General features: G+C 41.7%; 4 protein-coding genes across 6 annotated transcripts; 2 read left to right on the top strand and 2 right to left on the bottom strand.

The window, feature by feature from the left end:
• Positions 1 to 2394: 2394 nt before the first annotated feature.
• Positions 2395 to 6241, top strand: RB195_025348 (uncharacterized protein; the record flags this gene model as incomplete). The annotated part of the gene is made up of 2 exons (XM_064213451.1): positions 2395 to 2544; positions 6149 to 6241. The coding sequence occupies 2 exons, from the start codon at positions 2395 to 2397 to the stop codon at positions 6239 to 6241; spliced, it is 243 nt and encodes an 80-aa protein (XP_064069332.1).
• Positions 6242 to 7745: 1504 nt separating this feature from the next.
• Positions 7746 to 8305, bottom strand: RB195_025347 (uncharacterized protein; the record flags this gene model as incomplete). The annotated part of the gene is made up of 2 exons (XM_064213450.1): positions 7746 to 7936; positions 8053 to 8305. The coding sequence occupies 2 exons, from the start codon at positions 8303 to 8305 to the stop codon at positions 7746 to 7748; spliced, it is 444 nt and encodes a 147-aa protein (XP_064069331.1).
• Positions 8306 to 8365: 60 nt separating this feature from the next.
• RB195_025346 (uncharacterized protein) lies at positions 8366 to 11323 on the bottom strand (the record flags this gene model as incomplete). 2 transcript variants are annotated; one of them, XM_064213449.1, is made up of 4 exons in its annotated part: positions 8366 to 8563; positions 8620 to 8705; positions 9266 to 10115; positions 10178 to 10396. In XM_064213449.1, the coding sequence occupies 4 exons, from the start codon at positions 10394 to 10396 to the stop codon at positions 8366 to 8368; spliced, it is 1353 nt and encodes a 450-aa protein (XP_064069330.1). The 2 variants fall into 2 exon arrangements, with proteins under 2 accessions (XP_064069330.1, XP_064069329.1); XM_064213448.1 differs by lacking the exons at positions 8366 to 8563; positions 8620 to 8705 and adding an exon at positions 11299 to 11323 and having other exon boundaries at positions 9240 to 10115; positions 10178 to 10668.
• Positions 11125 to 20284, top strand: RB195_025345 (uncharacterized protein; the record flags this gene model as incomplete). 2 transcript variants are annotated; one of them, XM_064213447.1, is made up of 5 exons in its annotated part: positions 11125 to 11274; positions 12509 to 12679; positions 13601 to 13678; positions 15566 to 16153; positions 20129 to 20284. In XM_064213447.1, 5 exons carry the CDS (start codon positions 11125 to 11127, stop codon positions 20282 to 20284), a joined length of 1143 nt encoding a protein of 380 aa, XP_064069327.1. The 2 variants fall into 2 exon arrangements, with proteins under 2 accessions (XP_064069327.1, XP_064069328.1); XM_064213446.1 differs by lacking the exon at positions 11125 to 11274 and adding an exon at positions 11488 to 11625.
• Between the last annotated feature and the right edge of the window lie 1235 nt (positions 20285 to 21519).

Below are 21519 nucleotides of genomic sequence, written 5' to 3'. Positions count from 1 at the left end.
AAGAGGAATTATATATGGAATAAGAGTAGTTCTACAGAGAAAAATGTGTCACTGTTAACCACCCACGAGGAACATTACAGCGGGAACTTAAAAGTGGAATAAGCGGAGCGAGAAGCTTTACAAGTTCGTCAAGGCGACAAAAACCATCTATGTAAACTCGCAATTTGAAAAGTCACATCACTGTCAGTGAAAGGTCCTGCTGGAGAGATGTCGTTGTTGAACCAAGGTTCTACACATGTTCGGTCAACCGTCTCCTTCGAGGAAGACTTTTCTTTAAATGGAAAGGAGAAAAGGCGGCAAAGCTCAGAGAGTGAGATCCCAGAACTATTATTACTGGGGTCTATTCGCTACGCTACGGGCTTTTGGGCCGATACCACAATATACAGTATTCAGGAAGAATACTATAGGTTTGTTGAACATCTTCGCGACCGCACGAAGAAAGCTCAAGTAGGGTCAAACGAGATTGAGTTCTAACATCTGAGGTGCCGTAGAGGTAGACGATTGCAAGGGAGGAGGGTCGTAAGGTAGTGTGCGTTGGGCAGTAGTGAATGGAGGATAGAATTATGTCCGGGACAAGATATTAGGTAGTGATTGATAAGTATATACATTACAAAATAAACAATAAATAACAACAATACAAAACAATAAATGACATTAAATGACTATACAAAAACAAAATATTATATTTATTTTATGCAGTAGAACAGTATGGAAGCCCCAACATTTTGTTTCGAAAATGTGCAAGTGGACAATTTAACAATGGGACAACTCAGGGTCGACACACCGCTGAGTCAGATTTCTGCAAAACATTTAAAAACTTGAAAGTACTTCTAAAAGATGAAGAATTTAATCATACGTAGTTTCCAGCAGTGTAAAAGTGGATTTAATGTAGTTTAATGACTAAAAAGGCTCATATTCTCTGCACATCGTTAGGTTTGGGAGATTGCGAATAACCTCGTCATAAGAGAACCAAGAGAAAAAATTGAAAAAAAAGCAATATCGTAATTTTTTCCACCTCCTGATATTTTTGAAAATTTGATGCGACAAAAGTTAAAATTTTCTGACTTCTTTGGATTTGAGAGATTTTCTAAAACAATTAGGATAAAGGTGGGAAAAATTGCATTTTTCCCATTTTTGTCCCACAGAAATTCCAAGACAGCTAAGAAATGGAAAAAGTAACTATATGACTTTTTTTAGGCCAGACACTCTTTACTGAAAAACTACCTAAATTTTTTCTCTACCTTCTCTTATGACTAAGTTATTTGCGATCTCCCAAACCTAACAATCTGCATAGAATCTGAGCTTTCTTGGTCATTAAATTCCGATAAACTCACTTTCAAACTGCTGAGAACTACATGGAATTAAATTCTTCATCTTTTAGAAGTGGATTCAAGTCTCTCACTCTTTTGCAAAAATAAGACTCAGCGGTGTGTCGAACCTGCGTTGTTCCATTGTCATGTCGTAGGAACAGAATGTTGGTTTTTTCGGTTTTTTTTTTTCGTGATTCGTCTCTTTCGACCTGTGCACCTTACTCTTCTCCTTTTTTGTCGTGTTATGTGCGTTAATCACTGTCCAAAAATATTCCATAGATTTTATAAAGAAAAATAGAATAGAATAATAATGGAAATATTTCAAGACCAAACAACATTTCAGAAAATGTTTTTTCTGCCACTGCCCATTAAGCGGACCTTTTTTGCTGTTCTAAGGATGATGCGAAATCACTTTTCGGTTGGTTAATCCAAGAAAGAAAAAAGTTTTAAAAAATCAGCGCCAATTTCAGAATGATGCCAATTAATTTGGTCATCATTGTTGCTCATATTCTCATCGGTCCATCTCAAAACGTTATTTCCGAAACTGTGTAGCCTAGCTCTATCCAATAGAATGGTGGAACTTTTTAGATATGTGACATAATTGAGCGAATTTGTGGGAAATAATAAATATCCACGAAATTACCTTCACACATCATTCACTCTGAGATATCAGTGTTTTGATGGAATACTGCTAAGCGAGTATACTTGAGAACTCCATTAAAGTATCACCTCAAGGACTTTAACTGAAAATACCTACACATTCTACCGAATTACATACAATCACTCTCATGGACTAGCTCTCGTTTTCCAACTCTCGAGACTGGCATTGTTCAAACACTGCGCTTTTCCACCGGTCCTTGATGCTGAGTTTACCCTCTTCTGCTCAATTTCTGCTACTCCCACTTTGTATTTTAGACGTTATCTCTCGCACAAAACTCATTTTATGTAGCACTGTTTTCTGCGATTTCTGAAATATTAAGTCATCAATCTTAACGATTTTTCGCTCTACCTTTACACAACTGTTCATGAGAATTTGAGCTGATAACCACATAATTCGAGAAAAATCCATTTTTTTTCTTCCAAGATGTTTCTCAAATGGGTCATGCTACTTCCGTTTTCCTTGGCAGCCATATGTCCCTTAGAGCACCACCAAGTCTGCAACGTAATCAAGAAAGAGCATGACCACAGTGCGCAAAACAAACATCGATGCACCTGTGCTATTACTCCCCTATCGGTAAGTCATCTTCTTTTCTAAGCATCAAATCCTGTTTTTTCTTTTTTTTTTCTTTTTCTTCTATCCCAAACCTACCAGTTTCTAACTTGAATTATCTCGATACCCTCTTTTTTTCGATCATGACAATAATCCCCAACCAAACGATTGTGTGCTTTTACTAGCAGCACGTACAACTGATGGTTATTTGAGCATGAGGTTAAGTGTGGCGCCTCTGACAGCAAATCCTCTCCGCTGTGACATTTTGCATCCGAATGAGGTCAGCGGCTTCAAGTTTGACTTGTACCATTTTTCTATAAGCACGGAAAGTCACCAGTTACATACAACAGGAAATGAGAATGTGATTCCTTGCTGAGCGTGTTCTTACTTCTAGTATTGCTCGTGAAGGCTCTCACTCCAATCATAATAATGATATGTTAAAAAAAATTTATGTTACGAAAAATAAGGTCCGATGGTCCAAATGCTAATTAGTCATCATTCATTTGTACAAAAATAAGGCCCTTCTTTTTCTTTCATCCATCTTTGTGGAACTCTGTTTCAGATCATGTGTCACTGAGTATAACACATACTTATGGCTTTTGTGGGTTTTTGGCTGTAGTGAGCATCAAATCAAGGATTTCGTTGCTTGAATATCACCTTCGCTGTCTAATTACTTAAGAGGAGTAAGCGATGAAATCAGCTACTGAACTAGAGTAAAATCGGCAACACTTTACCCTTACTAGGGTTGATCAAAAATAAGGCGGATTCACTTTTTGAAATCATCTGAAAAGAAAACAAATATTTCACAAACTGAAATGTCGGTAATTGTTAGGTGATTAAGAAGATAAGCAATCATTAGCAAAACGTTCACTCCCCGACTCATACAAAACTTTCAAAAACTACATGGACAGCAAAGAACCGCACATGTAACGTGCTTAATCGTAAGTAATGAGTTGATATTAAGCTTTTCCAAAACAAAAGAAAAAAAATCAAAAACTTCAACAAGTCTATATTCTAACAAGGTTAATGGATCCTAGAGTTTACACAGATTATTGGTAGAAGAATTCTTTCTTTTTACTCATAGCGAGATACGCATATCAGAACTGTTAGAAAGTAAATGCAATTTATAAACCGTGTTCCTAAACAGAAATAAGGCCAGCATCTTCGGAGCAACTAAAAAACCGTACTAAAATTCTGCGGTAAAGACGTCGTTTGACCTCCACTTACTTGTGGAGAGACCTCAACGTTGAAAATTGGCCAAAACGCAGCTTTTAATGGAAACCTAACTGGATAAGTTTCTCTCTATCTCTATATACATATATACATCTATTACCTGTTTTATATATCTAAAAGTTTCGAGATTTAAAAGAGTCATTAGTGCATATATTCTGTGCATCTCTACACGTATCTTTCGTCTATACTCAAGTACAGCGAATAGCACCTGTTGTTCCGGAGGAGAAAAGCACACACACACATACACCTTGCTGAGTTAAGTGCTGGGCTGCTGCTGTGGTGTGTCAGCTCGGTGATTAAAATAAGGAGAATTCTTGTCAGATTTGTGAGGGGTCATACACGAACAGAAAAAATCTTATCCGAATAAGAAACCACAAGTAGAGAACGGTTCCACCTTCTTGAATAAAGTCTATTGTGAAACCGAGACTAGTCGTTTGCTATATATTTTCGAGATTTCCGAGAGCTTTTTTTAACGGAACCATTTGATTGTTGAATGGCCGCTCGTGGATAGGAACTGGAAAATGAAAGAAAGTGTTTTCTTTTCCTGAAAAAATCGAAATACGATGCGCTCATTCCTATGCGTCGAAACCCTTCTGGCCAAGAACACCACTTCAAATTCATGCATTTTTCGTTTGTTCTTCTTCCACAAATTCAGAACAAAGAAGTCGGAAATTTAAAAAAAAATTAATAAGTTTCAAAATATGATATACTTTTCAACATATAATAAATTTCAAAGGCAGCAGCAACACTTTAAAAGTGGTAGTTTGATTCTTTCTTTTCTACTTCATTTCGATCCTTCATTTCTTGTGAGTCTCACTCTCTAAAGTTCTCTATTAAGTCCAGCTGGTCACTTCAATCACTGGAGCATTATCACCTCGATAAATTTCACTCAGATCTAGCATTTTTCATGAATAATTTCAACTTTTACATGATTCATGAAATCTCCGCAAGCTGTCCCGTTTCGAAACTCTTTTACATTAGCAACTCTCGATAATCCGCAGGAATGTTTTGAAGTGGCATCCGACAAACTCCTCTCCTGCGTTTCTGCTTGGAAAGAAATCTTAAAATTGATCAGCAAATATTGTTTAACAAAAATAGACTTGTGTAAATTGTGTTGCAACTAGCGCTCTTCCTAGTCTTTCTATCAAAAGTTAGGTCAAAATTACATGAAATCTGGTATACGTACTACGTAAGCGGCAGCACTCCAAGTAGAGCGGTGGAGTTCGCGACTGCTATCGTGGCGGGACCCTTACTCAGTCCGATTGCGGCAACCGGCGGTCCCAACTCGATCGTAACCGCTAACTCCACAGCTCCACTACGAGCGCAACCACATAGGTAACTGAGCCGAGGTTCGGGTCGTTTTGATTCGGTCATTACTTCGTGCTCACGCACTTACCGTTATGGAAAGTTTGCAGCTCTTACAGCATACTACTAACCAGGATAAACCCAGACATGTCAGAATGGTAATGAGAGATCAAGCACCGGTTTCGTCTCAAAACTCGTACATATAAGAGAAAAAAGGAAATGGAATGGGAAAAGAAAACAGCGAGGACTTGCTTAGTACAGATCTGTGAAGTCAATAATTGGTCACAATTATCTTTTTTTGCTGAGCGGGAACTAGTAATGTTTTTATTCGTTCCTCTCTCGCGCTAGAGATATCCAGCGGGTCCTGCTTGCTCGAAAGGACCGAAGTATATATTTATTTTGATGGAATTTTTGAAAAAATCTGACGATCAATTTTTTGCTGTTGTTCATTTTCTATCCCATAAAATCTACTACTGTCCTACTACTATCTTTGATATACACCATGTTTCCAAAGCAATTAAATTTACATTCCTTGGCATGGCAAGATCTTTAATGACGCAGGGAGATCTACGAACACTTCGGCAGGACGAAACGTCTTCTTCCAGCATCACACTTTTGATGGAGTGCCTAGTAAGGTTGACTGCTTCCTTCTGCTTGTGAAGCATCCAAATTTCTGAAGCATAGGTCGAAGGAATAAGAACGGCATTATCTGAAAGTGGTGGGCGTACAGAAAAATGTCCTTAGTATTATTTATTACAAATTCGACGCCTTCCTATTATTATCAAGCCGTTCGTTGCTTCACGTTCAACTCTTACTAGGTCAAATGGATGTTTGTCTTGAATCTGAGTGGTGCACTAGAAATCCACGCGCTTTTCATAAACATTGTATCTTCAAATTCAGCGGTAGACCGATCATTCTGTACAGTTCAGTACATTAAATGGAAATGCCCGATATTCGTTCCTCCTAGCTCTTCCTTGGTCTTACAAGAAATCAAAGATCCAATAATTGCCGGCCATTCATTTTCAATGTCCAGTTGTCCCTTTCCACTCCAATAATCTGTGTTGCGTTTTTCGGAAGCGTTGTTTTCTAGGCAGATAATATCATTCTGTCGGACCTCTCACTTAATGTCGATGATGATGCCATTGTGGAATGTCGAAACACTGATGGAGAAGCTGTTGCGTAGCTCACGAAGTATGGTCGGATTAAAACGACAGTGCGGCACAGTGGCGTAAGCGGTTGCGCCGTTCGTTGAAGCACCGCGGTGAAGCTAACTGTTGAGATCGATGTGGAACTATCGAGAACTGCAGCGAAGAAAAGTGCTATCAACTGGTTCTTCCTCTTCCTAATCGCTACGCTCCACCGCACCATCTCGAGCTTACGCAACTGCACCGTGCTTCATGTCTTCTTGACCTGACTATGTGCATGCATGCTGCAGCTTCGCAACCAGGGTACAGATGTCTCGTTCGCCCATGCTTCCACGACAACTTCCGTCCCAAACGAATCGTTGGGCTTTCCTATGGCGATGGAAATGAGACAAAGCAGCATTTTGCACTTCTCGCAATTCCTCGACTAGTTTTGAGGTGGGCTCATGAGATGGCATATCTGTTTTCCTGTATCTCTTGACAGGGAGGAAAATTTGGTAGGTCGAAGAGAACAGTGTAGACGTCATGACTTTCCTCAATTAATCTCGCCTGCTTCCACCTGAGTTGTGGGGGTGAGTCATCATCCTGGAATTCACGAAGTCGCAGTGCAGTGTTTTTTTTTTTGGGTGGCCTTGCAATTTCAACCTCCACCGCGACTCTACTCCTTTTCTACCTCAGATCTTTTTTCCGCTTTCTTTCGCGCTGTTGCGAGCTCGGACATGAACCATTGTTTACCTATCCAGAATTCATTTCACGAAGCGATAAATTCCCTTACGAGAATTGCCAGGAATTGGCTCCTCAAAAAGAATTTTCTTTTTCTTTTGACATCATGAAAATTCTTGTGTAAGTATTCCAATCTCTACTTTTGCAACCTTATAAACTATGATGTGGTCGATTTCGATGGGAAATTCTATATGGGAAACTCCCACAGTCCTCCAAAAATTCTCCATGAGAGGAGGGATTTAAAGGCAGCATACCACAAATCTGAGGTGGTGAGAGAATCGCCGGGAAAAGCTGAAGGTTGTTGCGCGCTCCGGGGTGGTTCCGCCCATCTCTCCCTAATCGTCGTGAAAAACGGCGAGTGAACCGGTTCACTTCCTAACAGAAACGTTAGAACGCGTTTCTATGTATATGTTCTGGTCTCCTTAGCAGCTTGTTCATTAGTTTCACTTGAATAGGCTAGTGAGAAGACATCACTGACCATCGACCGCTCGCACGTGGATGTTGGGCGTGCTCAACGGTGGCGCGTCGTCTTAAATCATCGTAAAAAAACAGGATCTTCGTTTCCTACGACTACTATGAATAGATGAGCGGAACCACCCCGGACCTCCCAATCTACAACCTCATCTCTAGCTTTTCCTGCGGACTCCCTCCCCACGTCAAATTCGTTGTACACTGTTTTTAAGAATGTTTGCTTGCAATGGCCAGTATTCATTGTCACTATGAAAACACAAGGTCCCTCTCTTTCGCAAGCAGTTGCTCTCGACCCGACATTCATCAGCAGTAACGACCTTGAAAAAAATATGGCTTCTCCGTTTCTTCAAGTTATGGTTCTTCAAGTTCTTCCAACTTCTCCAATAACTTACTTGACTTAATCGGCGGACCGATTTCATCGCCTGACGCGATTACCCGCATCTTCTCTGAGATGTGCCGTCCTTGAGTACAGCTCTGCTCAACCTTCTCGATCTTCTGAGCGAGCTTGCACAAAATCAATCCACTCGTCGGTACTCCATATTCTGCGAAAACTGACGTTGCCTGAACTACCTATCCACCACGAGTGTCCTCAGATCCTCTTTCACCACCTCAGTATAGAACTTCCGTTTTCGGCCAGGTGGCTTCTTTCAGCTCGAACCCGACAAACTCTTCAGAACTCGTTGAACAAGGCGAACTGACGGTCTCCTTAATATGTGACCAAAAAAGTTAAGACGATTCGCTTTAGCCACTTCCGATGATGATGCAAGATAGTAATATCTTCCACGTGTCATCCGCCGGTATACCACATCAATTTCTGCGTGAAGATCTTCATTGTTGCATACTCTAGGCCAAAAGTAGCCAAGCAGCCGTCTAAGCAGCTTCCTCTCCGTGAAATCAAGCCTTTCTATCATTGTAGACGGCGCTGCTCAAGTCTCCGACACGTACATCATGATAGGGCGAATAGCGGATATTTAAACTCGCAGCTCGACTTCGTTGGTGATGGGGGTCGACCACAGGCATTTCATTAAAGAGTTAAATGCAGAAGTGGCCTTAGCGCATCTTTGCTGAATATCTTTCCCATAGCCGCCGTTGTTCTTCAGCGTACAGTTCAGGTAACTGAACTCATCGACGAGTTCTTTCGGTTGTCCACCTTGATTCCCGTTCGAGGTCTCGAAGAGATCCACATCTACTTGCATTTATCAGGGCGGTCATAGGCTGCAGCCACCTTCAATGCTAGGTTTCGTACTGCTTCCGCGATTATACCAACATCGTCAGCGTACTCGAGATCAGTCAAGGAGCGTCCTGATGGTGCTAAAATGATATTGATCTACTGTTCTTCGCATAATGTCGTCGATGGCCAAATTGAACATTAAGGGTCTAGCCAATGCCCGTTGTCTTACTCCAGTTACCACCTCAAACGGTGTTGTACATCCGGCTAATGTTCGAACTGCAACTGAACTGAACTTGTTCGTTGATTTATTCATCAAGCAATCGAACGAACTTTCCTGATACTCCATCGACGCAGAGCTTGAGAAGACGGCCTCGGTGAGGAGTGTTGAAAGCGGCTTCAAAGTACAGAAACGCTAATTGCATTGTCTTCGAAAACCGCTGCCGGATTCCGATCACTCTCCTAACGATGAACACCTGGCCAATCGTAGATCGGCCAGGAAAAGTGCTAGCTGCTTGTCGCGTCTTGTTTCTTCACGATGTTTGATGAGAAGGTCCAGGATAATCTGCTCCCATACCTTGTACATAACACACAGGAAAGAGATTCCTCTATAACTCCTACGGTCCGTGACGGATAACTTCTTGTGGAGGAGAATAATGATAGCGTGTCTCCACGAGTCAGGCATCCTTTTGTCTATCCATACTGAGCTTTGTCATTTCACGAATCCCAGACGGAGGAGGATATTTCAATACTTCTGCGCTAATCCCGTCGTATCCACCAGATTTTCCATTCTTCATTTTTTGAATACAGACCAGGACCTCCGACTCGGTCGGTGGCTCCTCGTTAACCGCATATGTCGGTCTATGAACGTGTTCGAGTTCAGGAGCTGACGGTGCTAGCCGGTTCAGCAAGGTCTTGAAGTGTTCCTTCGAAATTGGGAGGGTTGCTTCACCGACAGCTACCCCATTAGCAGTGTTGAGGACATGGGAACATCTTTTCATTTTGCCGCTATACTGTTTTAGTAGAGCGTAGGCTTTCCGCGGGTTCCTGTCCTCCCACGCCTTCTCAAACTCCATCGCTCTTGACGTCCACTCGTTATCGCGGTCTTGTTGCAGTTGACGACGCAGCTTCCTTCTAAGACGCTTTTCCTGGTTGAAGTCACCAACGCTGCGCGCGACACATACAGAATTGTATGTGGATTTTGTTTCTGCAGATGCAAAAGCAAACTTCTTCCGCGGCAATAGAACCGGGAGCGTTTCCCTTGCAGCGTCCTGGATGCACTTTGTGAAGGAACCCGCATCGCTAAGCTTCTTCCTGGTCCGTACTCCAACATGAATAGACACACGTTGGCGGAATTTTCTTCTGCATTCATCGTCTTTCAGACCTGCCATGTCGATTTTTGGTTGAAGAGGAACTCCTCGGTTTCTCTTGTGGAACCGTTTCTTGAAGCTGAGAAGAACTGGGCGATGGTCAGAGTCGAACGCGACGTCCCAAACAGCTCTAGATTTTCGGATATCTGACTGAGGAATGTTCCTCGCCAGAACGTAGTCGAGCTGAAGTTTAAGAGTCCTCATCTTGCGCTTGCGCTACTCTTCAGCGTTAAAAGTGTTGGCACCTGCCACGTGAGCTGATGGCATCGATGATTCTTCTTGAACGTGGAAGCGATGATGAGGCCCGTCTGTTCACATAAGTCGACCAGACGGTCACCGTTGTCCAACGTGCGCTCTGCTGGATCATACCATTTTCCTAATACATCAGATTGTTGTTCGAGTTCCATCTTCGCATTTGCGTCGATTCCGACAATGATCACCTGCTGGCCTGGTATTTTAGACATCAACGAATTGAGTTTATCATAGAAGGCGTCCTCACTGTTGTCCTCAGCGGTTTCCGTAGGTTTGTGAGCACTTACTATCCAGAGTTTACGTCCTCTGCGATCCCGCAATCGTACAAAACATCTAGACGACGTTGAGCAAAATTCCTCTACCAGTTTGTTGTAATCTTTCCTCACAGGTATCGCACAGCCACCTATTTTGTTCTCATCAGCATCGCCGCAGTATATAGTGTAATTTTTGATGCTGATGACGGACCAATGTCTTATTCTGTTTCCTACAGAGCAGCAAAAGGCACACAGATATATCGCAGAAGCCTAGACAGGGCGGCTTGTTGGAGTTCACTCGCTAGTGTTCGGCAGTTCAGCGTGACGAAACGAATAGTTGTTGCCAAGGATCTCATGCTTCCTTCAGACAGGTTATGGGCTTTGGCGATGTGCTGAACACAGCACCTTTTTGCAATGAATAGGAATCTTTTGCCATATAACAGTGCGGGTTATAGAGCTTTTAAGTTCCCAATGCCGAACGCCTTATTGCGTTTGGTTAAAGCAGAGCCACTAGTGCAGACAGCGATCAGACATACGCGGCCCCAACTTCTCCAATAAATGTGACAAATAGCGTATCGTAAAACTACTGGGATCTCTGTGGGCAAATATAGAGTTCGGCGTGTAGATTACGAGTGTGAGCTTAGCCCTTCTCGATTCCCCTAATTATTTTGAAAAGCGGCGTGGGAATGGCGTTTGCTCCTACGAGGAATGTGAATATCGGAAACTCTTGTGCAACGTTTTTGTTTCCGTCAGCAACCTATTCATTCGTTTTGCTTGAAAAGGCTGCAAAACAGACGACATTGAATTTGTCCCGCTCGTCGATGAACACGGCGCATGTACGGTGGTGCGTTCTACCGTACCTAGTAGGAAATGAGCGGTTCTCATGCCGTTTTTACGACGATTAGGAAGATATGAGCGGAACCAACCCGGATCCCTTAATCTACCACTTCATCTCTTCCTTTTCTGATTTCCTCACCACGTCAGATTTGTGCTATGCAACCTTTAACAGAAGACATTCTCCTCGGGTTTCAAGTTGCTTGAAAAGATCGATGAAGACTGCCAAACGTGCAACAACGACATTAACGACAACGAGGACCTTAACCTTTCCGTACTCCCCATGTTTCGAGGGACAGTTTACTGCAGCATTGCTGACGCTTCGCTTCTCTCAGCTCGGTCATTTTGGTAAGGTCTTGCTTGATTCACCACAATGGTATTCTCTACTTTAGTTCCATAAATTGCCTCCGGGCGGGTGGGGTGCAGTTTGTAAGAGGCTTCGTTGCGAGTGAAAGATCAATGGCCTGAAACCGCCTAAGAGGCAACGATACTTCCTAGGCCGATAGATTGGTACGACTTGTCTGTGAAGATAAAAACACTGATTGGGAACATTGGCTAGCCCATGTTGCATAGGCTAGACACGCGTTCGTAAACCTCAAGCAATTCTGAATTGAGGTGGGCGCGTCGGCGCAGGCGGATTGACTAACGCCAGACAGTTCAACTTTTGTACTCCAAATTACATCTCAACACCATCCTAGTTGATTCCTGGAAAAATCAAACTGCATTGAAGTACAGGAGGAGTATGAGCACGAAATGCAGAAACCGATAGAAGAACTCTATAACTCGGACTGCGTCTCCGAGTCAGTCTTTGCCCTTGATTCACTTCTATTAGCAAGCTGAAGGTGCACCACAAAGCATCATTTTTCCTGGAGGGAGGTATTTTACATAGGAAACCCATATGAAATAAAGTCAAGGAATGAAAAATCACTGAGTTCGCATTATTGCTAAGCGTAAATGTGAAGTGTAGGCATAAGCAGAGGAATGACCAAAATAGATAGATAGGTGGAATGAGGCAAAGTCATGTTTATTGTTGATTTCTTATTAGGCAGCTAGCTTGAAACCTCTGTCCTCTGATGACAATTCACTATTAGGAGATGAAGACAGCCTGTCAAAACCTTCGCAGTCCTCTTGGCTTTTTGAGACATATCCCTCAGTTTTTTTTGTCATGTATCCACATGGATGTATTATAGATGTATACTAGTTTTTTGTGTGATGACTTTTAGTTCCTATTTCTAGGACAGGCCAGCACCGGAGCAATCGTGTACGAATTTGATAAAGCTTGATGAAGAAGATGAGACATTTCCAGTCATCTCGCTCACATTCAATCTCAATGACTCGCCAGAGCTTGACGAGTTTCCTGAAGAATCCTTCCGTGACACCATCGCTGGGGCACTACGTGTCAGGCAGGTGTGTCGAGAAAAGTTAGTTTCCTACCAAGGATATAAGATTGAAAAAGTGACCCGGAGTTTTCAAAGTTGTTGAAAAAATATTATCTCTGATCAGTTACGGTGAGAGTGTGGCAAGGAGTTTCACATCGTATTGTAACGTTAAGCTTCGAAGAAGGAACAGGTTAACTAAGAAACGTAAGAATGGCCTTTCGGAATCCGGAAGATCAAAAGTCCAAAAGCGCCAGAAAACCAAAAGCTTAGCAAAACGGAAGCTAAGTCTTGTCTATTCCCACATCGTCACACACTGATTGCCGTTCAATGTTTGATAGAGTTTAATCCAATTTCAAAGAAATAGCTCCCTGTAAAGGAAGAGCTCTACGTAACTAACGATGTTGAGATGTCTCCAAAAGTAGAAAAGGGGAGGGGATCAGCAGCCCCGTGGTAATTCAGAAAAAGGCGTGTGAAACAGTCTTACGTGATCCCGTCTCTCCTACGATCCAATTTATTACACGACAAAACGCTGGCGACTACACCGTCGTCCAACGTGGTGCAATCCCATCAACTTAATTCAAAAAAGCAGCAGAAGATGTCTCACCCGTATGATCGCTGCTTATTGCTATCGTTCTATCATTCGTTAAAAGTTGAATTGCAGGGGACACGGGTGCAACGAAGGCTGTGTCTTACGTCTCTTTTCAGGACTACAAGCATAATTGAACGTGATCACGGTTGTTGAGTAGTGATTGTCCTGAACTACACTTCTACCTCTTTCTATTCCGTTAAGAAATTCCAACCTCGTCAGTTTCGTGCTACACTTCTTTTAGAAACACTTCTGTGTTATCGTATGCAGTATGATCTATCATTGGTAACAGCAATATCAGTTCTCTATAAGGTGAACATCTCAAAAACGTTTCTTCTTGGGAAATATACACGTTGTTTGCAGGTGGATATTGTAATTCTCAGAGTGAACTGTATGGGCACCGTGGACAGCCTTACTGTTCAATTTGGTGTTCTTAAAAGTGTAAGTTTAATGTTCCTTCTCGCCATCTAAAATTTAGGCACACATACTAGAGCGTTGTTTCTTACTTTGCATTTTAATATCATTTTATTTATTTATTTAATTCCACATTATATTCTACAGAATCGTAGAAGCAGCCGCCATTTGCTTTATTTCAACACTAATGTCACTATGAAAATCAACAACCTCCTCAATCAAGGAGGCGAAAAGAAGAGGGCAAAAGAAACGTGTGGCTGTGAAAGAGAAAATGTTGTGTTATTGGCAAACTTCAATGCGTACTGAAAATAGAGTATGTGTGTTCTTTTTGACGTATGTTCAAGGCAGCGTGTAACGATTTTGACGTGGTGCGGAATCCACAGCGAAGGTGTAGAGTCCGAATAGAGGTCGATTTCAATGGGGAATTCTACACGGGCAGCTCCCACACCAGCTACCACACTCTTCCACTTCTCCATGAGAGGAGAGATTTAAAGGCAGCATACAAGGAATCTGAGGTGGTGAGGGAATCCCCTGGAAAAGGTGGAGATGATGTTGCACATTGCGAAACCCAGCGTAAGTCCGCTCATCTTTCCCTAATCGTTGCAAAAAAACCTCTCGGTGTGGGAATCGCTTTAAATCCTACGGAGTACGTCGGAGCGCATTTCCATGTACTCATTCCGCTTCTCTCAGCAGCCTTTTAATTGATTTTACGTGAAAAGACTGGTCAGGAGACCTCATTATTCTTCGATCGCTCCCTCGCGGACGCAGCTCGTGCACAAGGGAGGCAATCGTGATACGCCTTTAATACACGTCAGAAAGAACACACATACTCAATTTTGAGTACGCATTAATGTTTTGCACTAACCAAAACATTTTCTCTTTGACAGCTACACATTTCCTTTCCCCTCTACTTTTCCCCACCTTTCAAATAGTTTACGTTATAGGAACGTAGAAAATGAATAAAGAAATTTTACACTATCAGTCAAAGACAGCATACCAAGGAACTGACGATGTTGAGGTCATCCCAGCAATGCGTACAGCTAAAACACGAAGAGCGTCTGCGAGAGAGCGAACGATAAGGATAACAATGAGGTCTACTCGGCAGTCCATACAAAATTGGCGTTATAAGGTGTCCATCTAGGGAAATCTCGTAAAGGAAGGCCGTTTTCTACGCAATTTTTTCAGTACGCTACAGAAAATTGATAGTGAACTTGCTTATTATTCTAATCTATACCCCTAGTCGTACCCTCCTCTTGAAAGACTCCAATGTCGTCAATTTTATGGCTTGTTACCTGTAGTGGATTTCTTAATAGCGCTCTTTGGAATACATGCAGCAAAAAGTAGAAGTAAAACTACACTGAGCTCAGTGCAGTTGCGTAAACGGCTTCATTCGATGCAGTGCGGTAGAGCGTAGCCTCTAGGATCGAAAGGGAACCCTTGCTAGCCAAACTCATCGCTGCAGTTTGGTCTCACCTCAATCCTAGCCGCTACGCTGTACCGCGCCGCATCGAACGCAGCTAGTTATGCAACTGCACCGACCTTCATATTGCTATCCATGTATGCAAAAATGCACTCGCATGATCTCCGTTGGGGTTATGCTCAATTTTTTAAATGTGATTCATTAGTACCAACTACCGTCTTCCGATACATTTCGACATATATCAAAACAGTGGTTCCAATATTTGATGCTACCGCAAGCGAAATAGGTGTTCCCGTTTTCTGATTACGAATACGACAGTCAACTGTGACAGAATTATCAATTTTGTAGTTTTCTTCAGTGCATTAAACCTTCATATATCAATTTAATAAATAAGATCTCGAAATAAGATAAATAAATAAGATAATGAATTAAATTCTCAATACCCAAAATGAGTGTCTGGCTTTGGGATGTGATATTTTATGAAGTAATTCCAGCAATCCAAAGCAGAGATGAAGACGGAAAAGAGAAAGGATTACGGTAATGACGATGACGATGACGACGGTGATGATGATGATAATAATGATGATGAGAAGGACAAAGATGACGATGGCGATGATGAAGACGAAGATGAAAAGAAAGATAATGAGAAGGATGACGACAAGCGCAAGGATCGAAAAGGTGATTCGAAGGAAGACGACGATAATAAAGATGACGATGACAACAAAGATGACAGTAAAGAAAACGACAGCAACGAAAAAGACAAAGATAACGATAACGATAGTGATGATTATGATGATGATGACGATGATGATGATAATGATATTAGTAAGACTAGTAAGGATAACAAGAGAAAAAGAAAAGATAAAAATGACAGTAAGGAAGACGATGAGGAAGACGATAAAGAGGACGATGAAGAAGACGATGAAGACTACGGTAATGTATTTGGTGAGGACTGGTACAAGTTCGAGAACATCAAGTACGATGCTGACATGTTCGTCGATGCGGAATCAGTAGCCACACGAATGAAGGCCATGGGACATCTTAACCAAATCGCGGATCTCCAAGTTGATTCGATTGAATTCGTAGGTTCCTTTACTCTCTTCTATGCAGATATTTGCGAAAAAGATTCAAATAATATTTTTTCGCATACACGAAGTCTAGTGAGTAGGCAAAGAGGGTTCCACATAACATACCAATTACTGCAGTAATCCAGTCATTACTTCAAAATCTTCTACATATCTAGTTGAAACCTTAAAACGTTGAGGTCTTGAAAGCAGCATATCTCGAGAGTTTTGATGATTGGATCAGTGATAGTAGCAGCGAGGTAGTTTACGAGTATGCGAAGGATCAAGCTCAATTTTCAAATAACCAGAAGAACGCATGTAGTGCACGGATCAAAATGGCCTGAAGCTCGGTTCAGGTGCGTACGAGGCGCGGCAGCGCACCACGAAATCGATGTGCTGTGGAAACCTGATAGAACCTGATAGAACATGACAAAGAGTTGGGGCTATAAAATATGAATATGACGCTGCTCAATTTTCCCTAATCTTCCTAAAAAAAAAACCGGCGTTGAAACCGCTTTAGTTCCTATGAGTTATAGTAGGGTCAAAGCGAAATGAAGCACGGCAGTTGCGTAAGCGGTTGCGCCCGATGCGGAATTGAAAGCCTGTGCCAACGAGGCATCTGCACCTTGGTTGCGAAGCTGCAGCATGCATGCACATAGTCAGGTCAAGACATGAAGCACGGTGCAGTTGTGTAAGTTCGAGGTGGTGCGGTGAAGCGCAGCGGCTAGGATCAAAGAAGAACCTTTAATAGCACCCTTCTTCGCTGCAGTTAGCAGCAGTCCCACCTCGATTGCAATTGCTGTCTCCACCGCGCCGCTTCGAACGCTTCGGCAACGCAACCGCACCGTGCTTCATGTCGTTTTGACTCGACTATACTTTAGACTGTGCTACCTGTCTATACGCTCGGCAGCCCATTAATTGCGTTTACATCAATAGACTCCTGAGAAGACTTCATTGATTCTCTACTGCTCGCTCGTACATGTGGCGCATGCACAACTATGGTGCGTTTCAAGTTGCCTCATAGGTACGAACGCCGTTTTTTTTCAGACGATTAGGACGTACTGGACGAGGCCACACTCATATACGTAATCTGCACCTCAAACTTTATGTTTTTCATCAGGTTTCTACGCTACATCAATTCCGTGATACGCTGCCTTTAACTAGCGGTTACAACCGAGATGGGACTTTTGCTATCTATATTCACATTGCAAAGATGATTCAGCAAGCAAGGTTTCCCTCTCGGTTTCAAACCGCTAGTTCCTCGTCGCCTGTTCGAACGCAGCGGAATACGCAACTGCACCGAGCTTCAAGTCACTTTGATCCGACTGTAGTCGTGTGTGATTTCGTCCCCTCAACGATAGAAATTGTTACGCGATAGAACTCTATCGTCGTCCGCTGGTGAACTAGTATAACTACGATCAGGAGCGGAAACTGCCCCATCCGTATGATCGTTGACGCGCTGGAAGCCGTTGTTGTTGAGTTGTCCTGGTTTTTTGCTCGCAATGAGTTGTACCGTACCCAAGTACAGCATTTTGTTTACAGAAATAGTATTTTTATGCACTTGTGAAGGGAATTGAAAGTGATTTCTGTTATAGTCGGAACTAAAATCCACCGCTGTCTGCTCGTGAACTTTTTCCCGCAGACAACCTAATATTTGAGAGAATAGAACTTACTTGTGCTTTACCATCCCAGTTGCTTTCCCAGTTCCTGATAAAAGATTACTAAAGCAAAACCTAACTTACCCTAGTAAAATGTGATTCAAAAATTGGCTACGGGCCAGTTAAAAACTAACAAAACGTCTCTCGTCGTACTAAGATTTATTGGCCTTCGAACGTGGGTGACCCATTTATGCTGTTTTTCTCGCTAACACATTCATCACGACCTCATGGCAAATGATGTTTCTATGTCAAAGGACGAACGAGATTCTTTCGAAACGAAAATAGTAAGCAAATAATTTCCTTTTAGATGAAGATTGTCACGTTATTGGGTGCACATGATCACACGTGTGTTTAGCTGAGGTTGCAGAGAGTAGTTGTAAGGAAGTCATACAGAAACATTGAGTCGAATTTCACGGAAACCTTTTTGGGACCCACAACACCTTCAATGTATCAAGAACAAAATCTGGGCAACTGCTCAGACTCTATTTTTCACATATTTAAGGTGTTATGATTGTACTACAAAGTATAAACGCCCTACTTTTGACATTTGGGTGTTTTGTCCATATTTCGAATCAAAATTTAAGTTCAAAGGTATGGATGTATTTCTATTTCTTCCACTATTATTTCTGTCCTTATTATTTCACTATTTATTTCTCTTATTCCTCTTCCCCACCAGCTTCTTTCATGTTTAGCAGCTTAAATCCAGTGCTTCTGATGAACCTTCTACCCAATTATATTATGTGTACACTCCTCATTTATTACAAACTATCCTATCCATTACAATTACTCCACGGAACCACTTTTTCCACACATTGGAAGTCTGTGATTGACGATATTTAGTGAAAAAGAGGAGTAAACAAAATTCTGAAGTAGAGAGCATTCTCTTGCGTTGACGATTTTTTAAAAAAAATTTCATGCTGTATCAAAACGCGTTTGCTGTGTGTTTGCGTGTATTTGTCTGTGATTTGAAAATACTCTATACAGATGCAAAACTTTCCACCGCTGACCGCTGGGAGCTGAACCCGACACTCACCTCCTCCCCCCCCCTTTGAACTCGTCAAAGAAAAAAAGAACTGGACATTGAAATATGTTATACATCTAATCCCTAAATTAGATTAAAGTTTTGCCCTCTCTTTTTTGAATATTTCATTTTTTTCGGTATTTGCAAAAAGATGTTTACTACGGCAAAACAGTGCCGTTTTGTACAGTACAGTGCACAGCACAGATTTCAGAGTTTTTTTTTTTTGTATTACGGTCATCACTGGGGAATTGATGAACCTGAGAGTTTGGTCGGTTTTTTAAAAACAGTTCTTCTTTGTCCGGTATGCTCATACAACCCTGGAATGGAATTCGGCTGTTCCGCATCCATTTTTCTACATGAGCGTAGCTTATATTTCAGAGTTTCAAGAGATTATCTTTTGACACTAAAGGTAGTATATCACGAAATTCCCCATGTTGGAATGTATGAACCAGTAGATAGGTGGAGGAATGTAGTTCACAAGTATGAGAGGATTCACTCTCAACTGGTGCCATAATTCAGAAAAACGCGTACAGTTGTCCTGTCTGTTTTCCTGCACAACGAAGCAACTTATCACGGGGACAGAACAGAATGCGGGCAATCCGCACCGTGTGCAAAGTGCACGTTGGTAAACTCTTCTGTTTATTTGAGTTATATTAGTTGACTGAACAAAGACGAGGCTACCAACGTCGTTTCGCCTAACAAGGTATATCGTTGGCGAAACGTGAACAAATGAAGCTTCTTCTGAATTATTACGAAGAATTGAGCGTGACTCACGTTCACATACGTGAACCAACCCTTTCTGTTCGTGTAGCAGCATCATCACTTTCGTCCCATTTATAAAACTTATTCAACAAGAATTATCGAGTCCTCACTTCTCATCCTTTCTACTCCTTTTATTATTTATTCGCCGAAGTATTCCTTTTTCCTGAAATGTTATTATGATGTCATAAAATTCCGGATGTACGATTTCTGCCCAGTGGACGTGACCGCGAAAGATGCCAAACTTGTCAAACAGTCACACCAGAACGAATACATTTATGTCGTGAAATGTATATAATAAAAACAGCACAACCACCGCATGTTTCTGCGGAATGCATTTTTTTCTCCAAATTTGTGTTTGTGAATGATTATTGCCACCTCTGTAATGAAAAGTGGAAGCAAAGGTAAGGGTGATGTTTTTTTGAAGCAAGTTTGAAAGTTTTTTTGAAGTTTTGTTTTTTTTTTGCTTTGAGCAGTGTTCCTTCAAACAACGGCTGTTACAAAATGAAATGAAGTAGTGAAAAACAGTACTAATAGCAAATGGTCTTCTTTCAGACTGAGGATATCATTGAACTCGAATACAAGCCGGACAATTCAACACTTTTCATTCAATCTGTCACTGTTGGTACCGTAATGCTTTTGATGTTAATTCTTGGAACATGGGTAATGTGCCGTAATCGCGAGTACTCGGACGATTTACAAAAAGCTTGACTAACTCGATTCGAATTACCCCTTTTTCGGCTCAATTTGATGCTCAATTCGTTGCAAGCACACATTTGTGAAAAATATAGAACTGTTAGTTATTTTGAGAATATTTGTATTCAGATTATTTATGTTAGGTATGCTGAAGACTATGACAAAAATCTCACTGTCAAAACCATTTATTATTAAATAATGTAGTATGAATAAAGTGTCACATATTAGCGGTGTCGATACCTTTAATATTCTTAAAAAATGTCTTTTAATAAACTCACGAAGCACTATGCACTTTACACTTCATATGTATCATCGTGGCTGCCCTCCACAATGTTTCACTCCCTACTCTTCTTCTTCCTTCTCCTTTTATCATTATCATTATTATTATTATTATTATTATTATTGTTTTTATTACCAGTCTGAATGTCCGGCTAAAGCCGGACCCCAGACTTTTTTGTGGTGTTCTCTTCGCTCGCCTTCACTGATTAATTTAAGCTAAAGATTCATAGTTTTCTTTGTAAACGCGTCAGTTCTACATTTGGAGAATATACAAACTTCAACTTTAAGCACTCTTTCGATACCAATGTAATATAGACGCGACTTGGAATCATTACTCTTGTTTCCCCCAACAGTTATCACAGAATGATGTTTCATATAAAATGAAGTGAATGACATCATCGTATTGATGAAGATAGCGTTCCACATCAGATCATGTAAACAGTTGGCTACTATATAAGCAGCAGTTAGCATTCTTGTTTCCACTTTCTCAAGAACGGAGGAGTCCTAGAGGTGAAAAGCAACGCGGAAAGTGTATACGACTATGAAACGTTTGCGACGTCCTATTTACCTGCGACATGCACACGAAGTTACTGTGCCTCTACACAACGACACAAGATTTCGACGCTGTGCGGCCCGTTGCACCCGCTTCTATAGGTATCTGGCGCCGGCGCACCAATCCGACGCCGCTGGACCCGTCGCACACCCTTCTATGGGTATCTGGCGCCAGCGCACCAATCCGACGCTGGGTGGACCCGTCGCACCCCCTTTTTCGAATTTCGTGACACACAGACAAACACACACATACATACACACACGAACTAAGCTCGTTATTATATATCATGATTATTTTTATTATTGCTGTTGTCGAGAAGCGTCGATTCCAAAGTCCTTTATTAGGGCGAACCCCTTATTGCTAGATCGTCGTGCTTATATATGCAGCGATTCCAGAGGAAAATGTCAAGAATTCATTA

Source organism: Necator americanus, chromosome X (assembly GCF_031761385.1).
Source record: "Necator americanus strain Aroian chromosome X, whole genome shotgun sequence".
NCBI classification, from domain to species: domain Eukaryota; kingdom Metazoa; phylum Nematoda; class Chromadorea; order Rhabditida; family Ancylostomatidae; genus Necator; species Necator americanus.
This window is presented reverse-complemented; position numbering and strand designations above follow the sequence as displayed.